This window comes from Peromyscus maniculatus, chromosome 3 (genome assembly GCF_049852395.1).
Source record: "Peromyscus maniculatus bairdii isolate BWxNUB_F1_BW_parent chromosome 3, HU_Pman_BW_mat_3.1, whole genome shotgun sequence".
Lineage (NCBI taxonomy): Eukaryota > Metazoa > Chordata > Mammalia > Rodentia > Cricetidae > Peromyscus > Peromyscus maniculatus.
Genome location: NC_134854.1, coordinates 142,947,903 through 142,969,900, shown reverse-complemented (window position 1 = coordinate 142,969,900; position 21,998 = coordinate 142,947,903). Strand labels below are relative to the sequence as shown.

General features: G+C 39.7%; 1 protein-coding gene across 2 annotated transcripts in view; it reads right to left on the bottom strand.

Annotated features, from left to right (window-relative positions):
- Window positions 1–4,793: 4,793 nt before the first annotated feature.
- The window catches only part of Kdm5a (lysine demethylase 5A), a 90,277-nt gene continuing 73,072 nt past the window's right edge, over window positions 4,794–21,998 (bottom strand). The window contains exons 25-29 of one of the 2 annotated variants that reach the window (XM_076567811.1): window positions 17,627–17,786; window positions 15,091–15,311; window positions 12,373–12,783; window positions 6,530–6,611; window positions 4,794–6,065 (exon numbers count right to left, since the gene is read on the bottom strand). In XM_076567811.1, the coding sequence (XP_076423926.1) occupies window positions 6,570–6,611; window positions 12,373–12,783; window positions 15,091–15,311; window positions 17,627–17,786 (834 nt within the window). In that variant the 3' untranslated portion in view covers window positions 4,794–6,065; window positions 6,530–6,569. The remainder of the gene's footprint in view (window positions 6,066–6,529; window positions 6,612–12,372; window positions 12,784–15,090; window positions 15,312–17,626; window positions 17,787–21,998) is intronic. The other variant, XM_006992262.4, reaches the window with a different exon arrangement.

Here is a 21,998-nt window from a genome sequence, read left to right as displayed (position 1 = left end):
AAAAAAAAAGTGTCATTTACTCTTTTTTTGTTTGCTTTTTTGAGACAGAGTTTTTTTCTGTGTAGCCCTGGCTGTCCTGGAGCCTACTCTGTAGACCAGGCTGGCCTCAAACTCCAAGATCTATCTGCCTCTGCCTCCCCAGTGATGTAATTAAAGGCATGCACCACCACCACCCAGTGTCATCTACTCTACTAAGGTAACCTGGGTTTAAATTACTTGTGCGCATTAGAAGGCCAAAGGAAAAAAAGAAGTATTCCCTTTTTTTCCCCATTGTTGGTTCTCAGCAAAGGCAGTAAGTCTAAGAACCAAAAGTAATAAAGGTCTAGTGGTGTAGGCTTCTATCACTAACTACCACGGGAGCCAGGAGCAGACATGAAAGCACAAGGCTCGTCTGGGCTACAGAATAAGTTCAAGGCTAGCTTGAGCAACTTAATGTTAAAAGTAAAAAGTTGGTTGAGACCATAACTCAGTGGTGGATGTACAATCTCCACTATTTGAGAGTGGGAAAAGGAAGGATGTCTTTTGGTTATGGTTTCTTAATGAAAACAGGACAGACAAGTGGGGTGGTATAAGCCTGATATCCAGGCAGGAGGATCCAAGGTTAAAGGAGAACAGGCAAGCTTGTGCTAAACAGGTCATCTTAAAAAACAAAACAGACATGTAAAATCATCAAGAACTACTTCTTTACACCCCATTCCAAACAAACACATACCCCACTTCTCAGCAGTGATAACAGGTTAACACCACCAATCAAGTCATTCTTCCAGCTTAGCTCTTTATGTTATAGATAACAAGTAAAATATTAGAAACAGCTTTGGCCCAGGCTAACTGCGGCTCCCAGTTATTGGCTAATTTTCCTCAATATTTCAGTATTCATTCTCAGAATTTACCTTTACTTGGTTACCATTTGAAATCACACCAATACAAATGATGGGGTGGGCTGAGAGTTGGGATGAGGAATCTGAGCACAGACACATAATGGAAAAAAATTAGATGTAATAAAATTAGCCACATTTACCACTATTTTAGAAGACAAAAAAGAAAGAAAGAAAGAAAGAAAGAAAGAAAGAAAGAAAGAAAGAAGAAAGAAAGAAAGAAAGAAAGAAAGAAAGAAAGAAAGAAAGAAAGAAAGAAAGAAAGAAAGAAAGAAAAGAAAAAGACCATGCTCAAACATCATGAAATCAAGTTATTTCTGTAATTTACCATCAATAACTCTGGTAAATTTTAATGAGCATGGAAGTGGGAGGTTCAGGTCCTTAAAATATATTGTTTCAACAAACACATTATTGAGGGAGAGGATGATGGTGTGTCTTCTCAGCGCACATCCTATGCCGCACAGGGGTGCGTGGATCCAGGCCAAGAGAATACTCCAATTTCAAAGACATCGACGTTCATTCTTCCCCTCTTATGCTATAAATACCACTTGGCAAATCCCTACTCAAACAAAGTAATGGTGTGGTTTGGCTTAAAGAAACAGGTTTGAAAGGTGCTGTACTCAAAGACCTAACACAAAAGCAACATTCTACACACATGAAGCTAATTCACATGTGAAACTTTATTGGACCTGGACTTAAGGTTATATGGGGCTTCAACAACTTAAAATTTCTACAATTTGCAATTTTTAAAATTCATCCCAAATTGTTTCTCCTGCAAGTAGACTTTCTTAACTTTTTGAAAGGTAGGCTTTCTTAATTTCCTTCCTTTTCCTACTTTATTGGCTGACACACAGATGTACTACAGAATTAAATCACTGACAAATAGTTTCTTTTTTTTTTTTTTGAGACAGGTTTTCCCTATCATGCCGCTCTGGCTGTCCTGGAACATGCTATGTAAACCAGTCAGCCTGTCTCCCAGTGTCAGGATTAAAGGTGTGTGCCATCCATCACACCCAGCTGACAAGCAGTGTCTTTACATGAACTGCATCCAGCAAACTAAAAAAACTGACGTTTCCTGGACTCCTGTTGAGAACAAAGCAGAGACAGAGGGGAAGCACTAGTGAACTCAGGCTAATCTTAAGGGTCTGGCTGTGTCTGGCTCATTTTTATCACAGACAATCACAGACTTAATGTTCGCCTTCCAGTTCTCTGAAGTGTGACATGCAGTAATTCATATCTCACTGAGGCACAAGTCAAGAGTCAGAAAGGCCACACTGGTTTACAGCAGCTTAGTGAGGGAGCCACGTCTCTCCACCCCCACATACCACCTGGCTTCTGCAGGAACACAGAAGTGAAATAATTTTGTGAGAGGATGACGATACCTCTTCTCCTTAACTAGGGACTGTTAGGTAACTATTGCCACTTATACTTCTGAATACGGGGACTGCGTACAGTTCTAATGACAAGAACTGCCCTGTCAAGAATTATCAAAGACTTAACTACTACTACTACTACTACTATTTTTTGAGACAGGGTCTTACTATGTAGCCCTGGCTAAAGTGGAACTCGTTATGTAGACGAGGCTCGCCAAGAACTCCTGCCTCTGCCTCCCAAATGCTGGGATTAGTGTGTATATCACCATACTCCACAGGCTTCAACTTGTTTTCATTCTGTTACCTTTGTCAAAATATCTATAATGAAGGCAGTGAGAAATAGTTTTAAAAAAATATTAAATGTTTAAGTCAAAACACTAATAATGAAGAACTGCAACTCTGAGGAGACAGAAAGAGAAACATAAATCAAGTTTTAATACAAAATGTAAACAAACAATACAGAAGAAGAATGGAGTTAGTTGTAATTTTCATGAAACAATGTTTTACATTAGAACATCTACTTTTCCTTAAATAGATGACTCTTATTTTATTAACTCACAAACTATAGGTTTTTTTTTTTTTTTAAATTTGTGGTATGGGTAGAGTGCTAGTTTCTCTCTCATATCCTTAGAAGAATATTTTATAATTTAATTACTTCTATTTTATGTGTTTGAATATTTTCCTGAATATATGTCTGTGCACACGTGTGCAGTGCTCTTGGAGGTCAGAAGAGGATGTAGGATCCCCTGGAACTATAGTTACTGATGGTGTGGGCCACCATGTAGTGTTGAGAATTGAACCTGGGTCCTCTGGAAGAGCAGTCAGTGCTCTTAACTGCTGAAACATCTTCCCAGACCCTCTATTATATTCTTTTGAGTTTGGCATAAATCATGGTTAAGACAAATCAAATTTCTCAAATAAGTACAGAAAGAGTCAAATGAATCAATTAAATTATATATTTAAAGTTTCAAAATGTCAGAAGATGACAGGCAGCTAGTCACAGGTACAGACTGCCTATTTCTGAGGTCTCCAATGGACAAACACTGTACAAAGTACACAAATTATTCCCCAAACAGACACCTTTCAGCATCCTCATGGCTCTCTGTTCTGGTAACAGTTAATGGAAAACAGTTAATTGGAAGGAAAATCCAATTTTTTAAATGCATTCTGGAATTCCATCACTTACATTTTAAATTTCCGAAGGGTGGGAGTACACTCAATTTTTAAACCACAGGTATTTCAAGTCTTTTACAAAGACAAAAAGGTAAAAAAAAAAATATTGTGCTTTTTTCATTATAACTTCAACCAAATAAAATTCATAAATGATAATCTTCATAGTTTGGTAAAACAAAATATATGAAATTAACTAATTATTTAATTAATTTGTAACTGCTACTCACACCTACATGGAGATGGAAATTCAAAACACAAACACAACACATTCAAACCACATAACTGGTCAAGATATTCAAATGTTAGCTAATAAGTGAAGAGACCAAAAAGTAGGTAGTATAAACCAGAAACTGGATGTTGTACCTACAGCCGTACCACCTGCATGTGTATATCTCATCTGACCTCGGAAGCTAAGCAGGGTCAAGCCTGGTTAGCACTTGGGAAGAAGGCATTTCGTAAGAAAAACCTTTTCTCTTTTTAAGATGCCTTTTGAGGTAACCCTCATACCCACACAGTCTGTAACTGGACAGTACATCTCACTTCTAGTTACTAGAAGACATTTCCTTAAGAGACCGGGGCAAGGCCGGGCGGTGGTGGCGCACGCCTTTAATCCCAGCACTCGGGAGGCAGAGCCAGGTGGATCTCTGTGAGTTCGAGGCCAGCCTGGGCTACCAAGTGAGATCCAGGAAAGGCGCAAAGCTACGCAGAGAAACCCTGTCTCAAAAAAAACCAAAGAGACCGGGGCAATGGGGAGCAGAAACCACCAACTTTCTAGGTTTGCTCAATGCCCCCTTGAAGAGGACAACTGATGAGTTTAAGTCAAACTGCAGATTCTTAAACCAAAATAAAGAACACAGGACAGTGAAGATAAAATATTTTTAGAAAATTTTTTTGTCCTTTAAAATATATTAGTCCCCTTCTAGTCGAGTTTACAGAGTACACCTAACACCTTTATAAGAACACAGGACAGGACAGGGGGAGAGGACACAGCACCATAGTTTCAAACATACAAAACATTCAGCACTGACTCGAGTAAGACCAAGCTGCCCAACAGACAGGGACAAGTCCCGACATGGAGGAAATATATTATCTATTCCAAGAGAAGAAAAGTGGAAGATATGTTTAGGTGAGAATGGAGAAGGGAGTGCTAACTCCTTGTACTACAAGGAAGGAATGGGATTTATCAAAAAGCAGAAAGAAAATGCAAGCTCCCAAATGGACTTCTGATGCTCAAACTCTGTCATACGCTGCTGGTAACAGTAAATATATATATATATATATATCTATATTCATATATGCATATTAAAAAAGGAAAAATAATCTATAGAACAGTCAGTAGTCAGAGACATTTAGAAAAAAGTAAAAACAAGTCTTTCTTTCTTTTTAAAAACGGATTTACTAAAACAGCTTCCCACCCAGAGGACCTATAACCCCATATCCTCTGATGAAGCCATGGTGTTACTCATCAACATCTTCTGGGGCTATGTTGGAAACTACAGGCATCAGGGTTAGGGCTGCAAGGCAAAAGCTGTTATTTGCCAGTCTTGCTCATGGCCATGCCTGAAGCATGGTGGAGTCTGGAATACTTGTGAATGAGGGTTTCCCAGATAAGCATGCATCACTGAGGCTCAGTAAAATGTTCTCATTAGTCATCCCTATTCCCTCCAGAAACCTGGATCCATGTACCTCTCTTCTCTAAAACAGACCCAGACAGACTTCTCAAACCAATGGGCTAACTTGCCTTGAAATAAGAAAAAATCCTTCTTCCCGGAACCCAGTCTAGTCAGATTTCCTAACCTGCTGATATCCTCCTAAAGAAAGTAAGGGGCTCTTTTGGAGGATTTTCTTATTGGTATAAATAAGCACAAGCAGCTGAGGTCCACAGACTGCACTGCCACCCCGAGACTTCTAGAAGGGATAACTTTGGCCTGCTCCTCCTAGCTGGATCAGTGGGACTTAAATGCCAGTAAATTATGGAAAAAGTTGTACTCTGACTCCTGTTCAATTATCCTAATTAAGGAGATTCAAACAACCAGAGCCTTCTGATGGCACCACCTGTAGGTTGTAACCTTTTACAACTAGTTTCAGTTGGTCACAAGCCACCCCTAATGTGCCCCACTAAGCACATCAATGTGTTAATGACACACAGCCTTCCAAGAGTTCCATCAAGAACCTGTTCTTAATGTAGCAAACCATACTCAAAGGAGTCAAGAGCTAAAATACTGGCTGCTGTACCAAGAAGACATCCTCTGCACGGATGATTTGAGAATGTAGCCCACACAATCCATGCACAGAGGAAGCCAGCACTAAGAGGACTTTCTCTGAAGTCCATTCATCTTTGGAAACAACATTCTGAGTGGTCGAAACCACTCTGCTTGATGAGTAAGGTCTCAATGTGGTCCACTTCCCCCCATGTTGCAAGCTAACCAAGCATCTGCTAACTGGTCTCTTTAAGATCTTCCATTGGAAGTTTGTAGCTCATTATGAAGGGAGGAGGTGGTGCTTGGCCTGGGCTATCTGGCCCCTGCTTCTTTGCACAGTTTATACAGATGTAATCTTCATTTTCAGCCATTTCTGGGGATACACCAACACAAACTTGATGAAACCACTCATCACAGCCACCATCACATTGCACCCAGTCTACCTGTAGAAGATAAAGATTAGGAAATGTTTAGTATCGTAACAGTAAGACCAGAATAAAAGCAAACCAAAGAGCTTTCTTGGCTTAAAGGAGAGCAAACAATTGGGATATCCAGAGATAGATATGACTTCTTATGGGGTTATTTTTCAAAGAAAGAAGCTGATAAGTTAATACCCCCAAATTATAGTTTACCATAGTGTGTCCACAAAATTAGGCCTCTTAGGTACTCTATTACCTCATGAATACCTGGGGTTCCGTGTGAGGCAGAAACATGATTGGGGAATACTTGACAAAAAAAGAAACTTCTAATAGAGCAGCCAAGTAGTTTTAGCTAATATTAACAGTTTCTAGGCTCTAAGACAATGCAATTAACAATCAAGAAAAGGAAGAGTACAACAATGTGAGGCAATCCTGTGGATTAGCTTTATTTCAAAGAGATAAGCCAAAGTACTAAGAGCATTAAATACCTTTTTAGAAAAGCAGTCACATAGGCCACTTTTAAAACTACTATTTTTTATTCTTCTCTTCTTCCGTTACAAATACAACTCCCTATAAAAAGTTAGCAAATATCAGAGGTCAAATCTTACAAGTTAACCAATTACAACAGTCAAAGACACAGGTCAATAGATTACTTTGGGGTTTAAAATTAGTCTGAAAAAATGACAAGTGTCAGTGGCAGATGCCAGGCCAACACTGATCCTTTAGGGCCTACAGTGACTACAGGAGACAGGAAAGGACTTTGGCTTGGTGACTTTACACCTTGGTGTTTTCAGTAAGGCAAGGTAGTGTAACTTCAGGCTTTTCTGTTTGGAAGGCGATTATGGTTCTTACACTCAATGTCACAGTAGACAAGATTCTATCAAGATGAAAAGAGTTAGTTCTCCTCCTTCACAATACAAAGGCTGATCACTGTGGTGGTGATACAGGAAGCCACTTAAAACCATGAACTTTATCAGACAGCCAGTGGAGAACAAAAGAGGCCTTGGCTAGGTAAGTAAGTTTTATTCAGGGAAAGTGAGTGGTTTTCAAAATGTTTCCGTAGCTTGTAAAATTTACAACAATCATGTCAGTAATTTTGGACTTGTAATAAAAGATGGAAAAATTATTTATAAAATATTGTCCTTTGGCTTTTGTTAACTTTTATCATTTCTATTTTAAGTACTCTTAAATATTTGTATTTTTCTAAAAAATTTTTTTTCTTCCCATAATCAAATTCTCTAGGTGTTCCCCTTAGGCATATAGTCTTACTGTGTAGCCCAGGCTAGCCTGAAACTTCATCTTCGGTCTAGCACTCCACCAGGCTCAAAGGAGATCCTCTGTCTTAGCCTTCACAATGTTGGGATCTCAGAGGCAAAGTTTTAAGTTTATTAAAGGAAACTACACACTTAGAACTTGAGTGTGGACTTGAAGACATTCTAGATGATTCAGACCACTGATGTCTCTTTGTGATATTGCTTCCTGTAAGTTCAGAGCAACTTAACTACTCCCACCTAAACTAAATTCTATTTATTTGTAACTGTATGTTTTGCCTCAGAAGAAAGCAAAAGTATAGTTAAGAAACAGATCACAAATGACCCTGCTATAACCAGCGAAAAGTTAGGAGATAACAGGCTGTAGAATAAAGTAAACATAAAGGAGCTATAGGAAAGTAAACATTTATAAACTGCTAACCATTGCAGGTGAACTAAAGATGCATGTTTTACGTGTTTGGAGCTTATAAAGGAATTAGAAAAATGACCTGTGCTTCATGGAATTGCATAGATTTGGGATAATATGATTCCCCCCCAACCCCCCACCAAAGACAGTGTTTCTCTGTGAAGCCCTGACTGTCCTGGAACTTACACTGTAGATCAGGCTGCCTTGAACTCAGAGATGTGCCTGCCTCTGCCTCCCAAGTGCAGGGAATAAAGGTGTGAGCCATCATGCCCAGCTACTATGATGTTTTATGATGCTACTCCAACCAACAGATTCCTTCACTCCTACCTCTAACCCTATTAATCCAATCAAAACATTTATGCTAGTCCATAGTAAAAAATGCTACCAATTTAGAAATATTTGCTACCTTAAAAAAAAAAATCATTCTATGGTTTTTAAATTTTTCACTGTACCCACTGGCTTCCAGTTTCTAAAAACTAAATTTATTATTTCCTTTTAAGTAAGGAAGGCATGAGTCAGGCATGGTGGTGTATGCCTTTAATCCCAGGACTTGGGAAATAGAGGTGAGCAGATCTCTGCGAGTTTGAGGACAGCCTAGTCTATAAAGTGAATTCTGAGACAGCTAAGGCTATTACACAAAGAAACCTTGTCTTGGAAAATCAAAAAACCAAAAAGTTTATATATATATATATAAAGTTTTATATATATATATATATATATATATATATATATATATATAAAAAAATAAAGAAAAAGCAGTATTTTCTCTTGTGTGATTTTGACAAGAAGTATCTTCCTGTTCTATCTCTTCCACTATTTCAAAAAAGATACCATTTTTCTTGAGTTAGTCACTGATGTACAGATTCTACTGCAGCCTTCTATTTATGGAACAATCTACCCTGATAATACAATAAGGAAAACTGTATCCTTCACTTAACAATTCCTTTATGAACAATCAATCTGAATTCCACTGCCATATGAAAAGCCCCACAGGATCACAAGCAAAAAAAAAGTTCAGAATGTCAACTGAAACCACAGACAATTCTGAGAGAGGCGACAACCTATGCAGTAACCTAAAAGTTCCTAAGCGTGGAATCTGGCTAACTGCATTCTACATTCTAATAGTCACACCTACCTTCATTCACTGTTCAGGGAAAAGGGTTTCATCATTCAGTAAATTAAAAAAAATAGTAATTAACTAATTCCTCCAAAATGCAAGTCGCATTAATTTGAGAGGTGCAAGCAAGAGGATCTCTTGAAGCCTTACAGGTAGCATAGCAAGACCCTGGATCTTAAAAACAAACAAAAAACCTACACCACCTATGAGCTGATAAATTAACCAGTAAAAATCTAGTAATACAGTACAAATAGGTTACTGTGTTCAGATATAAGAGAAACAGGGCCAGAAAGATCTCTTGTAGGAAGAGCACTTGCTGCCAAGCCTGACAATCAATATGAGTTGATGTCTTGGGTGGATTCCACACGGTGGAGAGAGAACTGACTACTGTCCTCTGACTACCATGTGAACACCCCCCTCCGGCCCGCCCCCACAGACACACACGTTAAGTAATATATTGAGGTTGAGTGTTTAACAGCTCAGTGCTAAGAATGCTTGCCTAGTATCTTTACGGATTTAAGGACCTGGGTTTTATTCCAGTATAATCTAGAGAGAAAAGAAATGGAACGTGAAAAGAGGGAAACAGTATATCATCGTATGTAAAATGATTATTCTTTTTTTATTTTTTTGTGAGACAGGGTCTCACTATGTAGCTCTGGCTGTCCTCGTATTCAGAGATCCGCCTGACTCTGCTGTCTGAGTTCTGGGATTAAACCATACACCACCATGCTCAACTATGATTGTTTATTCTAATGCTGAAAATAAAAAAAGCTACTCAAATATTAACCTAAAAGAATTTCTTCTTTTAAACATGTTTCACTGTTAACACAAAGACAGATACAGGAGCAGACTTCAGGGAGAAAAGGCTTCTCTGGATTTTGAAACATTTCTGAAATACCTCTATACTGTTTTAAAATTAATTTTAGCTCAAACTTCATAAATGATGGAAGAAACAGCCTTTCAGAACCCTTCACAGTACTCTGGTGTTATCTTTCTTTACTCTTTGTAAGTTGTTTTGAAACCGAAGTTAGGAACATTCAAGTAACCACTGAATTTTTCTATTTTTAGAAAAAATAACAGCCATTACTGATAGGAGAAATGATGAAGGGACATTCAGCTAAAAACCAATGAACTCTGAGGTTTTTCTTATTTGCATGATATTTTCCTGAAAAAGTGTTTTTCTTTTCTGAAGCTATATATTATATGTTAGACACTTAACTACAAATTTAAAAAGTTGGAAATTCTTAGTAAAACTAGTGCCAGAAATAAACTGCAAAATAGCAATTGCAGATGAAATATTTATAATCTGAAATAATCTGTATAGAATTAACAGAGAAATATAACATTAAATTTATTTCACTTAAGCTAATGATGGGGAAAAATACATTATGCTCATCTTTAACTGTTTGATATAGACATTTTCCCTGAATATGTAGCTAAATCTATGTTTTATGAAAATGTACCCACACAAATACCAACTATTGTAGGAACAAATTTCATGGTTCATTTAAAAGTAATGACTACCTCTTTACACTTATATAGCACTTCCTGTTATGAAATGTCTTCACAGACAATGTTCTCTCTTTTTCATAAGTTAATTTTATATTTAATTATATAGTGAATGGGGTGGTAGTACCTGTAGTGTTTGCATGCTGAAGGAAGAGGACAGGATAATCAGTGAACTGACATATTGTTAGCACTGAAATTACTGAAAATTAGCTAAAGAAGAAGAGAGAAGAAAGATCTAACAGCAATGAGCTACTAATATTTTCATAGCCAAAGAAGAAAAGCTAACCTTCCATCAGCCTGTTTAGTAAATAAACAAAAAATTATTCAGGAGTTGGAAACCTGATTAGAGAACCTCAGTCTGGAACAGTCAAAGAGTCAGGGTTAGCTTTTAAAAGGTTTTGGGGTTCTACCACTAGTAAGTTCTGTACGTTTGGTCACATCATATATGCAAATGTGAGGAGCCAGAACAAGAGACCTCTCAGGCCCTTTCAGGCTCTAAAATTGTGTTAAGTACTTAAATTCAGAAGGCTGAAGGGGCACCCCCTTCAAGAAACAGTGGTTTTATTTATCTTTCCTTTTGTTTTGTTTTGTTTTTTGTTTTTCTCTGTGTAGCTTTGTGCCTTTCCTGGATCTCGCTCTGTAGCCCAGGCTGGCCTCAAACTCACAAAGATCTGCCTGGCTCTGCCTCCTGAGTGCTGGGATTAAAGGCGTGCGCCACCACCACCCGGTCCCTATCTTTCGTTTTTAAGCTGAGGAATATTTCACATTCTAAACAATGAACGGTCTGAGAATACACTCAAAATCATAAACTGTGCGTGTGGTGTCAGGAGGTCAACAGCAGCTATCTTCCTCTACTGCTCCACCTCACTTTTGACACAGGATCTCTCACTGAACCCGGAGCTCAGCAAGCAGCTCAAGAGTGTCCAGCAAGTTTGGGGGCTCCACCTGTCTCCACATCTGCCCTCCCTTTCCCCCCATTTTGCCTCAGTGCTGTTGTCACAGACATGGCTGTGACGCCCAGCTTTTATATAGGTTCTTGTCCTCAGAGCCTTAGATATAAGCACTTCACAGCTGAGCTTTCTCCCTAGCCCTTTAAAATTATCATTGTTGGTTTTAAGATTTATTGTTGAGACAAGATCTCACTAGGTAGCCCAACTTGGTTTCTAACTTGAAACCTTCCTTTTCTCTGCCACCCAGATGCTGAATTACAAATGTGTACCGCCACAATGGCTCCTTATTAGTACTCTTGACAGGAAGAATAAAAGATGTTTCCAATCACGTAAAGAATTGAGATCCTCCCCCCCAATTAAGTCTGTCCATTTCTCCCAGAAATTAACATAACTATAACCTAAAAAATAGCCAACACAGAATTACTGTACTTAAAACTTAGAGTTAAGAAAGTTACTACATGTACATGAAATAAAAATAACAGTCCACATACGAGAGTCAGAGGACAACTTGAGGAAGCTAGTTCATGTAGTCCTTGGAATGAACTCAGATTGTCAAGCTTGGTAACAAGCACCTTTAACCACTGAGCCATCTACTAGCCTAGGCTGAAAAATTCTAAGAATACCATTAAGAGTATGAATTATTTGCTTAAAAAAATCATATTCTATTTAAGAGAGTATCCTTCATCTAGAGTGTGAGTAACCTAAGCATGGGTTTTTTTCAGGTTATTGTGGCTAATAGACCAGCCATCTAGTTCTGAATCACACCAAGGGAGGTTGGAAGAGTGGTTTGAAGTCTGACCTGCACACTGTGTATGAAATACACTGCTTGCCAAGAGTGTCAAGGGACTTTTCTATCCTTCGGTGTATCTCTAATAAATGACTTAAAAGAAAGCATTTCCTCCACTAGGCACACTTAAGTAGCTTCACTATTTAAAATGGTTTATAAAAACTGTAGAAAAAATGATGCTAGAAGTCCAAATCCTAGAAATCACAAATAGTTATCATTTTACACACACATCTCCACAAGCATCATTAGCTCTGGCTCTTTCACACCCGTCGATGAGCCCTTGCACCTCACCTTGTCCTTACACGGCCTTTGGCAGTTCTGAGCTGCGCACACAGCATTCTCATCATCAGACTCCTCTGCTCCTGACCAGTCATACTTTGAGGGGATATCCAGCACTTTTTTCTCTCTTTTCCTCTCCGTACTCTCTTTCACAAGCTCAACTTTGGCTGCAGCAGCCTTTTCTTTCTTTTTCTTTCTCTCTTCTTCTTTCGCTAGCTTCTTGGCCAATTTGTTCAGCTCTTTTGATTTGTCCACATTTAATTTTAATTTCTTCTTTTTAGGTTTATCTATTTTCTTTAGCTCCTTGGTCTTCTGTTTTCCTTCTCCAAAAAACTGTTCTACCTTCTCCAGCTTCCGCTTCCGTTTCTTCTCTGAAGAATCCTTTCCTTTCATTTTCAGTGGTTTCTCTTCCATGCTATCATCCTTCAAAAATATAAAATTAACCAGAATTTTAATGCAAAACTTCAAAGAAATAGTGCCATTCTATTCTGTAAGGCACTTAGAACAAAGTAGACACAAAAAGTAGAATAGGAGGTGAAGGAGAGGAAACAGACTTATTGTTTAATGGTACAGATTTCCTGTTTGGGATGATTACAGAGTTGTGGGAAGCTGGGCATTGGCGGTACACATCTGTAATTTCAACACTTGGAAGGCAGTGGCAAGGGGATGCTGAAGAACAGCCTGGTCTATGTAATGAGTGTGTCTCAACTTCCCAGGTCCCAAAATATAATATGAATGTACATAATACAAGTGGTCTACTCAAAAAAAAAAAAAAAAAAAAAGGTAAGATGATAGCTCTTGTGATGTACCCACTGCACCAAAGATTTTTTTTTCATATTTATTTATTTATTATGTATACAGTGTTCTGCCTACATTTATGCTTGCAGGTCAGAAGAGGGCATCAGATCTCATTATGGATGGCTGTGAGCCGCCATGTGGTTGCTGGGAATTGAACTCAGGACCTCTGAAAGAGCAGACGGTGCTCTTAGCCACTGAGCCATCTCTCAGCAGGTAGATCATTCATAAAGCCCTGAATTTGATCCCCAGCATACCATAACACCAGATGTGTGTGTAGGGGGTGTGTGCCTATAACCCCAGCACATGGGAGGTAGAGGTAGGAAGATCAGAAGGTTAAGGTCATCCTTTGCTTCTCAGAAAGTTTGGACTGCCAAAGTTCCTGTCTCAAAGAAAAAAAGAAAATAAATAAGAACCTGATTAAGCCAAGTACGGTTGTGCACACTTTTAACTGCCCAGCACTCCAGAGGCAGAAGTAGGTGGATCTCTTTGAGATCAAAGACAGTCGAGGCTACATAGTGAGACCCCTTTGAGAGAGAACATTCAATGAAGAAAAAATAATAAAAAATAATACCAACCCTATATTCAGGAATGGATTGCTCATGCCTATAATCCTAGCATGATCAAAGAAGATGTAACACCATTATGAAATACAAACTGCTAATGTAAATGTAGTACATGACTGTGAACTCTCCTTTCCAACTCATGTAGTTCTGTTAACCATCCCTTTACCTTTTTCCCTGTACACAGGCACACACCTTGGCATGTGTATACATATATATGTAAGTTCCAATGTGTGTGGAAGCCTGAAGTCGGTATCTGTGTCTTCCTCAATCACTCTCCACCTTATACAAACCAAGGTATGCTTTCTTGCTGAACATGGAGCTCACCGTTTTGGCTAGTGTGACTAGCTAGTTTGCTCCAAAGATTCCCTGCCTGTCTCTCATACACTGGGATTATTTAATGGCCAAGATCACCTAGGTTTTTTGTTTGTTTGTTTTTTAATATAGGTACTAGAGCTCCAAACTTTGGTCCTCATATTGGCACAGCAATCACTTTACCTACTGAGCCATCTCCCCAGCCCCACCTTCTAAAAATTACCACATATATCCAGTTCTAAGACAACTGTTCTAAAACTGTTTGATTTTTTTAAAGAGACATTTAAAATCATATGTATGTATGTATGTGTTTCTGTGTGGATATATGCTTATAAGCTGAGAGGTTTTTGAAATAGAGAAGAGGGCCTTCAGATCCCCTGGAGCTGGAGTTACAAGTGGTTGTGAGCCATCCAACATGGGTGCTTGGATATTCCCTTAAACACTGAGTCATCTCTCTAGCCCCTAAACTGCTTGATTTTTGTTTGTTTGTTGTAGCCCAGGCTGGCTTCAAAGTAGCCAAGGATGACTTTTATTGCCTGATCTTCCTGCCTCCACTTCCTCTGTTTTATAAGTCTGCCATGATACTTGGCTAAACTGTTTTTTAATTCTTGCTTTTTTTCAAGCAGAAATAAAAGCACTATTATATAAAATTTCAATAAAGAAAACAAAGGAGGCCAGATGGCGGCGCATGCCTTTAATCCCAGCACTCAGGAGGCAGAGCCAGGCAGATCTCTGTGAGTTCAAGGCCAGCCTGGTCTACAGAGCGAGATCCAGGACAGGTACCAAAAACTATACAGAGAAACCCTGTGGGGGTAGGGTGGGGGTTGGGGGGGAGACATAGAGACAGACTGCAGACAGACAGACAGACACAGACAGACAGACACACACACACACACACACACACGAACAAATATTTTTGCTTTAATAAGAGAACAGGACTGCCAAATTACTACACACTCAGCCATCCCTTTGACAGTATATGTGATACTACTAAGGAACATGGACATGTTAAATATATTTAAAAAAATCACTATTGAAGTCAGTATGAAGCCCATACCTCCATGATATGTAAGAATCTGTCCTCTGAGGGTGGATGTGTGGCCTGCAGAATCCGCCAAATGTGTTGTGTCTCATCCAGAGACACTTCTAGGAGGTCTCCAACCATCATGAGTTCTTCCAACTGGGCTTTTGCTCCAGGAGACAGCTCCAACACTGGAGGCTCCAGACTTCGGGGGACCAAAGGGCTCTTCCGAGGCTGCTTCCTTGGTGTGCTTGAACCTTTCCCCAAAGCATCAGGAAACAAAGAAGTGGAAATGGTACACAGATGTTTTCACAGTAAATGTTTAGGAAAGGAATTTACCTCTCCCTCTATAGTAAATTTAGATAACTGAATTCATTATATCACTATCAAAAAAGGGTTTTCTGCATGTTTTTGCTTGGGGGGGGGACAACCCCCTCCCAAAGAAAGTTATTATGTTGCCTAGAGTGGTTTCAAAAGGTCCCCTCATTTCAAGCTCCCAAGTAGCTAGAATATAAGCATGTACTATCAGACTTTAAAATAAAAATGAAATAAAAAAAATGAATATAGGATGTTGGGGACATGGCTCAGTGCGCAAAGTATTGCTACACAAGCATAAGAACCCGAGTTTGGATCCCCAGCACCCCCCCCCCCCTCCAGGAAGCTGGGTATGGCAGTTGGCAACTCTAACTGTAACCTAGGGCTGTGATATGGAGACAGCTAAAAATCCCCGGGGCAGCGCATCTAGTCCATCAGTGGCCTTCAGGTTCAAATAGAGATCCTGTCACAAAAACCAGGACTGAAACTGATAGTGGAAAACACCCGACATCAACCCTATGCCTTCGAGCACATATACACTTCCCACCCCTCACGAAGCTAAAATTCTAAGGGCCACCCTCAATAGCTGATTTACAGTGTAAAACTGGTTCTTACAGGGCGGTGGTGGTGCACACCTTTAACCCCAGCACTAGGAACTAAAGGCAGAGGCAGGCAGATCTCTGGGAATTAGAGGTCATTATCCAGAGCAGTGAAATAAAGTATTACTTATTTTCTCTGGGTAGAAGAAAAATGAACATCATTGAGAAAACATTCACCAAAAGAAAGAACTTTCTAACAATTAAGAATAGCAAAACGACGTTTGACTTAAAAATATTGTTGCTCTTGCAATAGATACAGGTTCAATTCCCAGCACCCACATGGTTAGCTTACAACTACCCATAACTCTAGCTCCAAGGATCTAATGTCTTCTTTTGACTTCTTTAGGCACTAGGCATAGACACAGTGCACATACATACAAGCAGGTAAAACACTCACACACATTTTAAAAAGAAAAAAAAAATTAAGACAAAATAAAACAAAACAACAAACCCCATAATACTGAAGCCCGACCAGGTACAGTGGCACACATTTGTAATCCCAGCACTCAGAAAGCTGATACAAGAGGACTGCTGTAGGTCTGAAGCCAACAGAGGATTAAACCAGCTAAAGTTAGAGTAAGACTCTATCTCTAAACACCCCCCCCCAAAAAAAAACTCCACAAAAGAAAATACCCAAGGCCAGCATGAATTTTTTTTTTTTTTTTTTTTAAAGATTCAGTTGGTACTGCTCAAGCAGAGGGTAAGTGAAGGTCTGCCAGAGATTATACAAATGTGACTACGAGACCTATACCATTTTCCTAGTTAGGACTCTGTAATTTTATTACCTTTTCAGGCTATCATCTGATGACAGAAAATGAAAACCCGATTTGGACTTTCTCCAACCACAATAATGTTTTCAAGTTCTTTTGGTAAGTGACAATCAGGTATGTATTCAAGAGGGATTAACAACCTGAATTAATAATGTCTTTCTATCTGTTTCAACTTACTTTCTACACATATATAATTTTTTAAAAAATCTTATTTATTTATATTTTATGTATGAGTGCTCTGCATATATGCCTGAGGCAAGAAGAGGGCATCAGATCCTATTACAGATGGTTGTCAGCCACCATGTGGGTGCTAGGAATTGAACTCAGGTCCTCTGGAAGAGCAGCCAGTGCTCTTAACCACTGAGCCATCTCTCCAGACCCGTTTTTTGTTTTTCTCTCAGTGCTGAGGACCAAACCTAGGCCCTGCACTTGTTGGGCAAACACTCTACCAGATTTGCTTACTTTGTATTTACCGTGTGAGCACAGCACGGCATGTGGGGTTAGATGACCGTGTCTTTGTTGACAGAGTCCTTGTTGAGGGGCTTGTTTTCCTGCTGTGCTGCTTACTGCAGACTAGCTGGCCTGGAATTCCTAGCCAATCTCCTGCACCAGCACTGGATTACAGAGGAAAGCCACTGCAGCTAGCATGTTTATGAGGGTTCTAGAAATCAGACCTAGGTTGTCAGATTTGCATGGCTGGTGCTGAACCATTTCCCAAGCTCACTTCCGTTTTTATAAAGACATGGTCTCATGTAGTCCAGGCTGGCCTTAAACTTGCTATCTAGTTAGGAAAGAACTTGACCTCCTGGGCTCTCCTGTCTAAGAGCTTGGATGACAAGCATGTGCCAACACGCTCCAATCCTACACCTTTCCAAGAGTAATTATTACCTTGAGAACAACTCTTAGAAGCAGAAGAATATGCATGTTCTGCACAGAACGAAGGTGCTGTCCACATGTGAGTAACCACTTCCTCAGATTTGATGGGAATTTCTTCATCACAAAAGAGATTGGGTTCCAGACTACTGGAGGACTTCACACTGGCTGTATCCTAAAGAACAAAGAGAAGTTATCAGAATTATAACCCCTTAATCTGCAAAAAGCTATAAATGAATGCTTTCAGGTTAAAAACTTCTGACATGGGGCTAGAGGGATGTTCAGCAGTTAAGAGCACTGGCTGCTCTTCCAGAAGTCCTGGGATCAATTCCCAGCACCTACATGGCAGCTCACAACTGTCTGTAACTCCAGTTCCAGGGGATCTGACACCTTCACACCAATGTACATAAAGTAAATTTGAATTTAAATTATTTAGAAAATTTTCACGTTAAGACCTAAAAACAAGCCGGGTGGTGGTGGTGGCGGCGGCGGCGGCGGCGGCGGCGGCGGCCGTGGCGCTCGCCTTTAATCCCAGCACCCAGGAGGCAGAGGCAGGTGGATCTCTGTGAGTTCGAGGCCAGCCTGGTCTACAAAGCAAGATCCAGGAAAGGCGCAAAGCTACACAGAGAAACCCTGTCTCAACCCCCGCCCCCCCACAAAAAAAAGACAAGACACTAAAAACATGACATCAAAATTAACTATGATTGGGGGTTGGAGAGATGGCTCAGAGGTTAAGAGCACTGACTGTTTTTCCAGAGGTCCTGAGTTCAATTCCCAGCAGCCACATGATGGTTTACAACCATCTGTAATGAGATCTGGTGCCCTCTTCCTCCCTGCAGGAATGCAGGCAGAACATTGTATGCATAATAAATAAATAAAATTAAAAAAAAAAAAAAATTAACTATGATTAAAAAAAAGCAAAAAAAAAATATTAACTATATTACATAATACAGAAAGTAACAACTGAGCATGCACAAGCGCGCACACACACACACACACACACACACACACACACACACACACACACAGCTTAAGTGACTTGAGCCCAAAAGAGAAAATTACACTAAAAATATCTACAAAGATACCATTAAATAATCTACCTCCCAAATCTATTTATTACCATAAAAACATCCTTACTGGAGCTGGAGAGATGGCTCAGCAGTTAAGACCACAGCTGCTATTCCAGAGGACCCTGGTTCAATTCCCAACTCCCACATGGCGGCTCACAGCTGTCTATGACTCCAGTTCCAGGGGACCCAACACCAACAGCAAAAACATCCTTACTAACAAGAATCCTATTTTTTTTTTTAATTTTTAATTATGTGTACATGTATGTGACTGTACATTTGATTATAGGTACCCACTGAGGTCAGAATTATTGGCTCCTCTTGGAGCTCGAATTACAGGCAGTTGTGAGCTATCCAATGTTGGTGCTAGGAAACAAACCCAGGTCCTCTGCAAAAGTAGTATGTGCTCTTAACCACTGGAACCATCTCCTCAGCCTCAAGTTAGTAACTGATGATCTTTTAACAGAAATATAAAATGGACTTAAGAGGAAGAAGGAAAGTTCAAATGTGACATTTTAAGACACAAGCAATTTAATCCCTTCTAAAGGTTTTCAAACCCACGTACTCTTACCAACTGCCCTTAAGTAATACAATAAAGAAGTTGAATGGCAATATACAATTTCTACAATTCTGACAGTTCTAGTTCATCTTATTTTTCATTATCACTTAACTTTAATTAATTTTATTTCCTGTAGTAGTAGTAGTTGTCTTTAGTTGTTAGTAAGTGTATTTCTATGTTTGATTTGTCTAATCACAGAGTGTCTTCTTTCTAAGTAGTACTGGGCATTGAGCTATCAAGAAAGTACTGCTCACTAAGAAAACCCCAAATAAAATCAAGAGGTAGGTGGATCTATCTCTATTGAGTTCAAGGCTAGCCTAGTCTAGATATTGAGTTCCAGGCCCGCTAGGACTACATAGTAAAAACCTTGTCTCAACAAAAGAAAAAGAAAAAGGAAAAAAGGGAAGGGAAAGAAATGGAATACAATAAGGTAGGGCCGCAAATAGCTCATCAGGTAAGGGTACTTGCTGCAAAGCATGATAACTTAAGTCCGATCCCCAAGACCCATGTGGTGGAAGGCAAGAACCGACTGACTTCCACAAGCTGTCCTATGACCTCCACACACGTGTCATGGTGTGAATGAATATCTGCAAACAAATGTGATTTTAAGAAATTTAAAATAAAGTTGATGCTTCCTTGAGAAACCATACCCAAGATCAATTTCTGGCATCCCCATACATGCACACCCATCCACATACACATATACATAACTGTATGCTCACACATACTCACACACCTACATTTATACACATAAGACTCAACCACAGAATTTTTAGATTTGAGAGATGGTTAAGTGGCTAAAAGCACTTGCAACTCCTGCAGAAGACTGGGGTTTGATTCTCAGGCAAAGTACTCACACACATAAAAAATGAAATAAAATAAACTTTTAGATATGGTAAATTTTTTAAGCAAGCATTGGGACACAAAATCAACAGAAAAATTAGTAGCTTCAGGTGGGAGATGGGTCACAGTCATTAAAATGCTTGCTGCTCAAACATAAGAATGCTGAGTCTGATCCCTAGAATCTATGCAGAAAAATAAAGCCAGATACGGCAGCACATCTGTACTCTAAGAACGGGGAGGTGGAGACAGAAAGTCCTAAGGCTTCCTGGCCCACGGCTGTGGAGATGGCTCTGTGGGTGAAAGTGCTGCACAAGTGCGATGACCAGAATCTGGACCCCCAGGACTGAGGAAACAACTGACTGGGCAAGGCAACTATCAGTGTTTAAGATGGAGACAGAAGATCTCGAGGGCAAGATAACCAGCTGAATCTGAGAGCTCCGGATTCAACAAGAGATCCTGCACCAACAAATGAAGTGGAAGTTGGCTGAGAAAGACACACCCAACATCAATTTCAGACCTCTACATAAAAATGTTCATGCAAAACCCATTGGCCAGGCGGTGGTGGCGCACACCTTTAGTTCCAGCATTTGGGAGGCAGAGGCAGGCAGATCTCTGTGAGTATGAGGCCAGCCTGGGCTACAAAGCTAGTTCTAGGACAGCCAGGACTATCCAAAGACTTCCTGTCTCAAAAAAAAAAAAAAATCTCAAAAAACCAAAACAAAAGATAGTCAGTACAGACAGAATCCTAATTCTCTGAAGAATGTCATTATATCAGAGTACCAAGCTCCCAGGTTATAGGCACAGATTCTAACAGAGCAACCAAGTCACACATGAAACTACTGCCTACTTCTAGGTCTCTCTGCAGATTCAGATGTTATTACTAGGCAAACCCCAAAGGGTTTACATCTAACACACAGTGCTAATGAAAGGCCAACCGGATCTAACACAGGTGCTGAAGTCAGTTGTAGTATCACTAACAAAACAATCTGTACCCCTGCAAATGCTAACCAGGGGCAAAGTATGACATTGTATCTATCTCTCTGTAAGGAAGGCAATTATTAAGAGAACAGAAGAATAGAATAGGTAGGTCCCCACCAGGGAATTACTAAAGCTTGGTGCAGAAATTCCCAAGCAGAAAAACTTTGCCTCCATCAAAAAACAAGCACTTGAGTGCTTCAAACTAATACCACAGAGTTGCAGCCCTGTAGCCTTATAGTCCAAGGCTAGGTCCAGAACCCAATACTCTTGAATCAGAACCATTAACTAAGTGAATAGCAGAGACTGCTAACTACAAATGACCTGCACAGTTCAAACTAACCTTCCATGACCAACACTGGCTAATCTTGACTGCTTTTACTCTAATATGGTGGGAATTACATGCTAGAAACAGAACACAAAGTACTCACTCTAACTGAACAAGAGCATCTTCAAAGTGGGAGATCATTCCTGTACCCTGTTGTCTTATGCTACAGAAAGTTTCTTTTGTTACGACCTAACCGTTTGCCCCTTGCAATGTACTATTTTCTTTTTATTCATGTGTATGTGCTTGTGTAAATGTATATGCAACACGTGTGAATGAGCCTACAGAGACCAGCAGAGAGTACTGGATTCCTGGAATTAAGAGCTACAGACATTATGAGCTTCCATGTGGGTGCTGGAAACTGAATCCACGTCTTCTGTAACAGCAGTTAAGCACTTTTAGCCCCACCCACCCACTCACCCCCCAGCTATCATTTCTCCAACTGCATAGTTTTTTATTACATAAGAGGTGAATTCATTCAGTGCATCAATCCCTTCCTCACCAAAAGCGTCTAGCACATTGTGCAGAAAAAGAAGAAACCAGAGCAAAAGACTCTTAGTACATTTAGGATGGGATAGTTAGTTTTTGACTGACTAAACAGGGTTTCACCAGAACTCA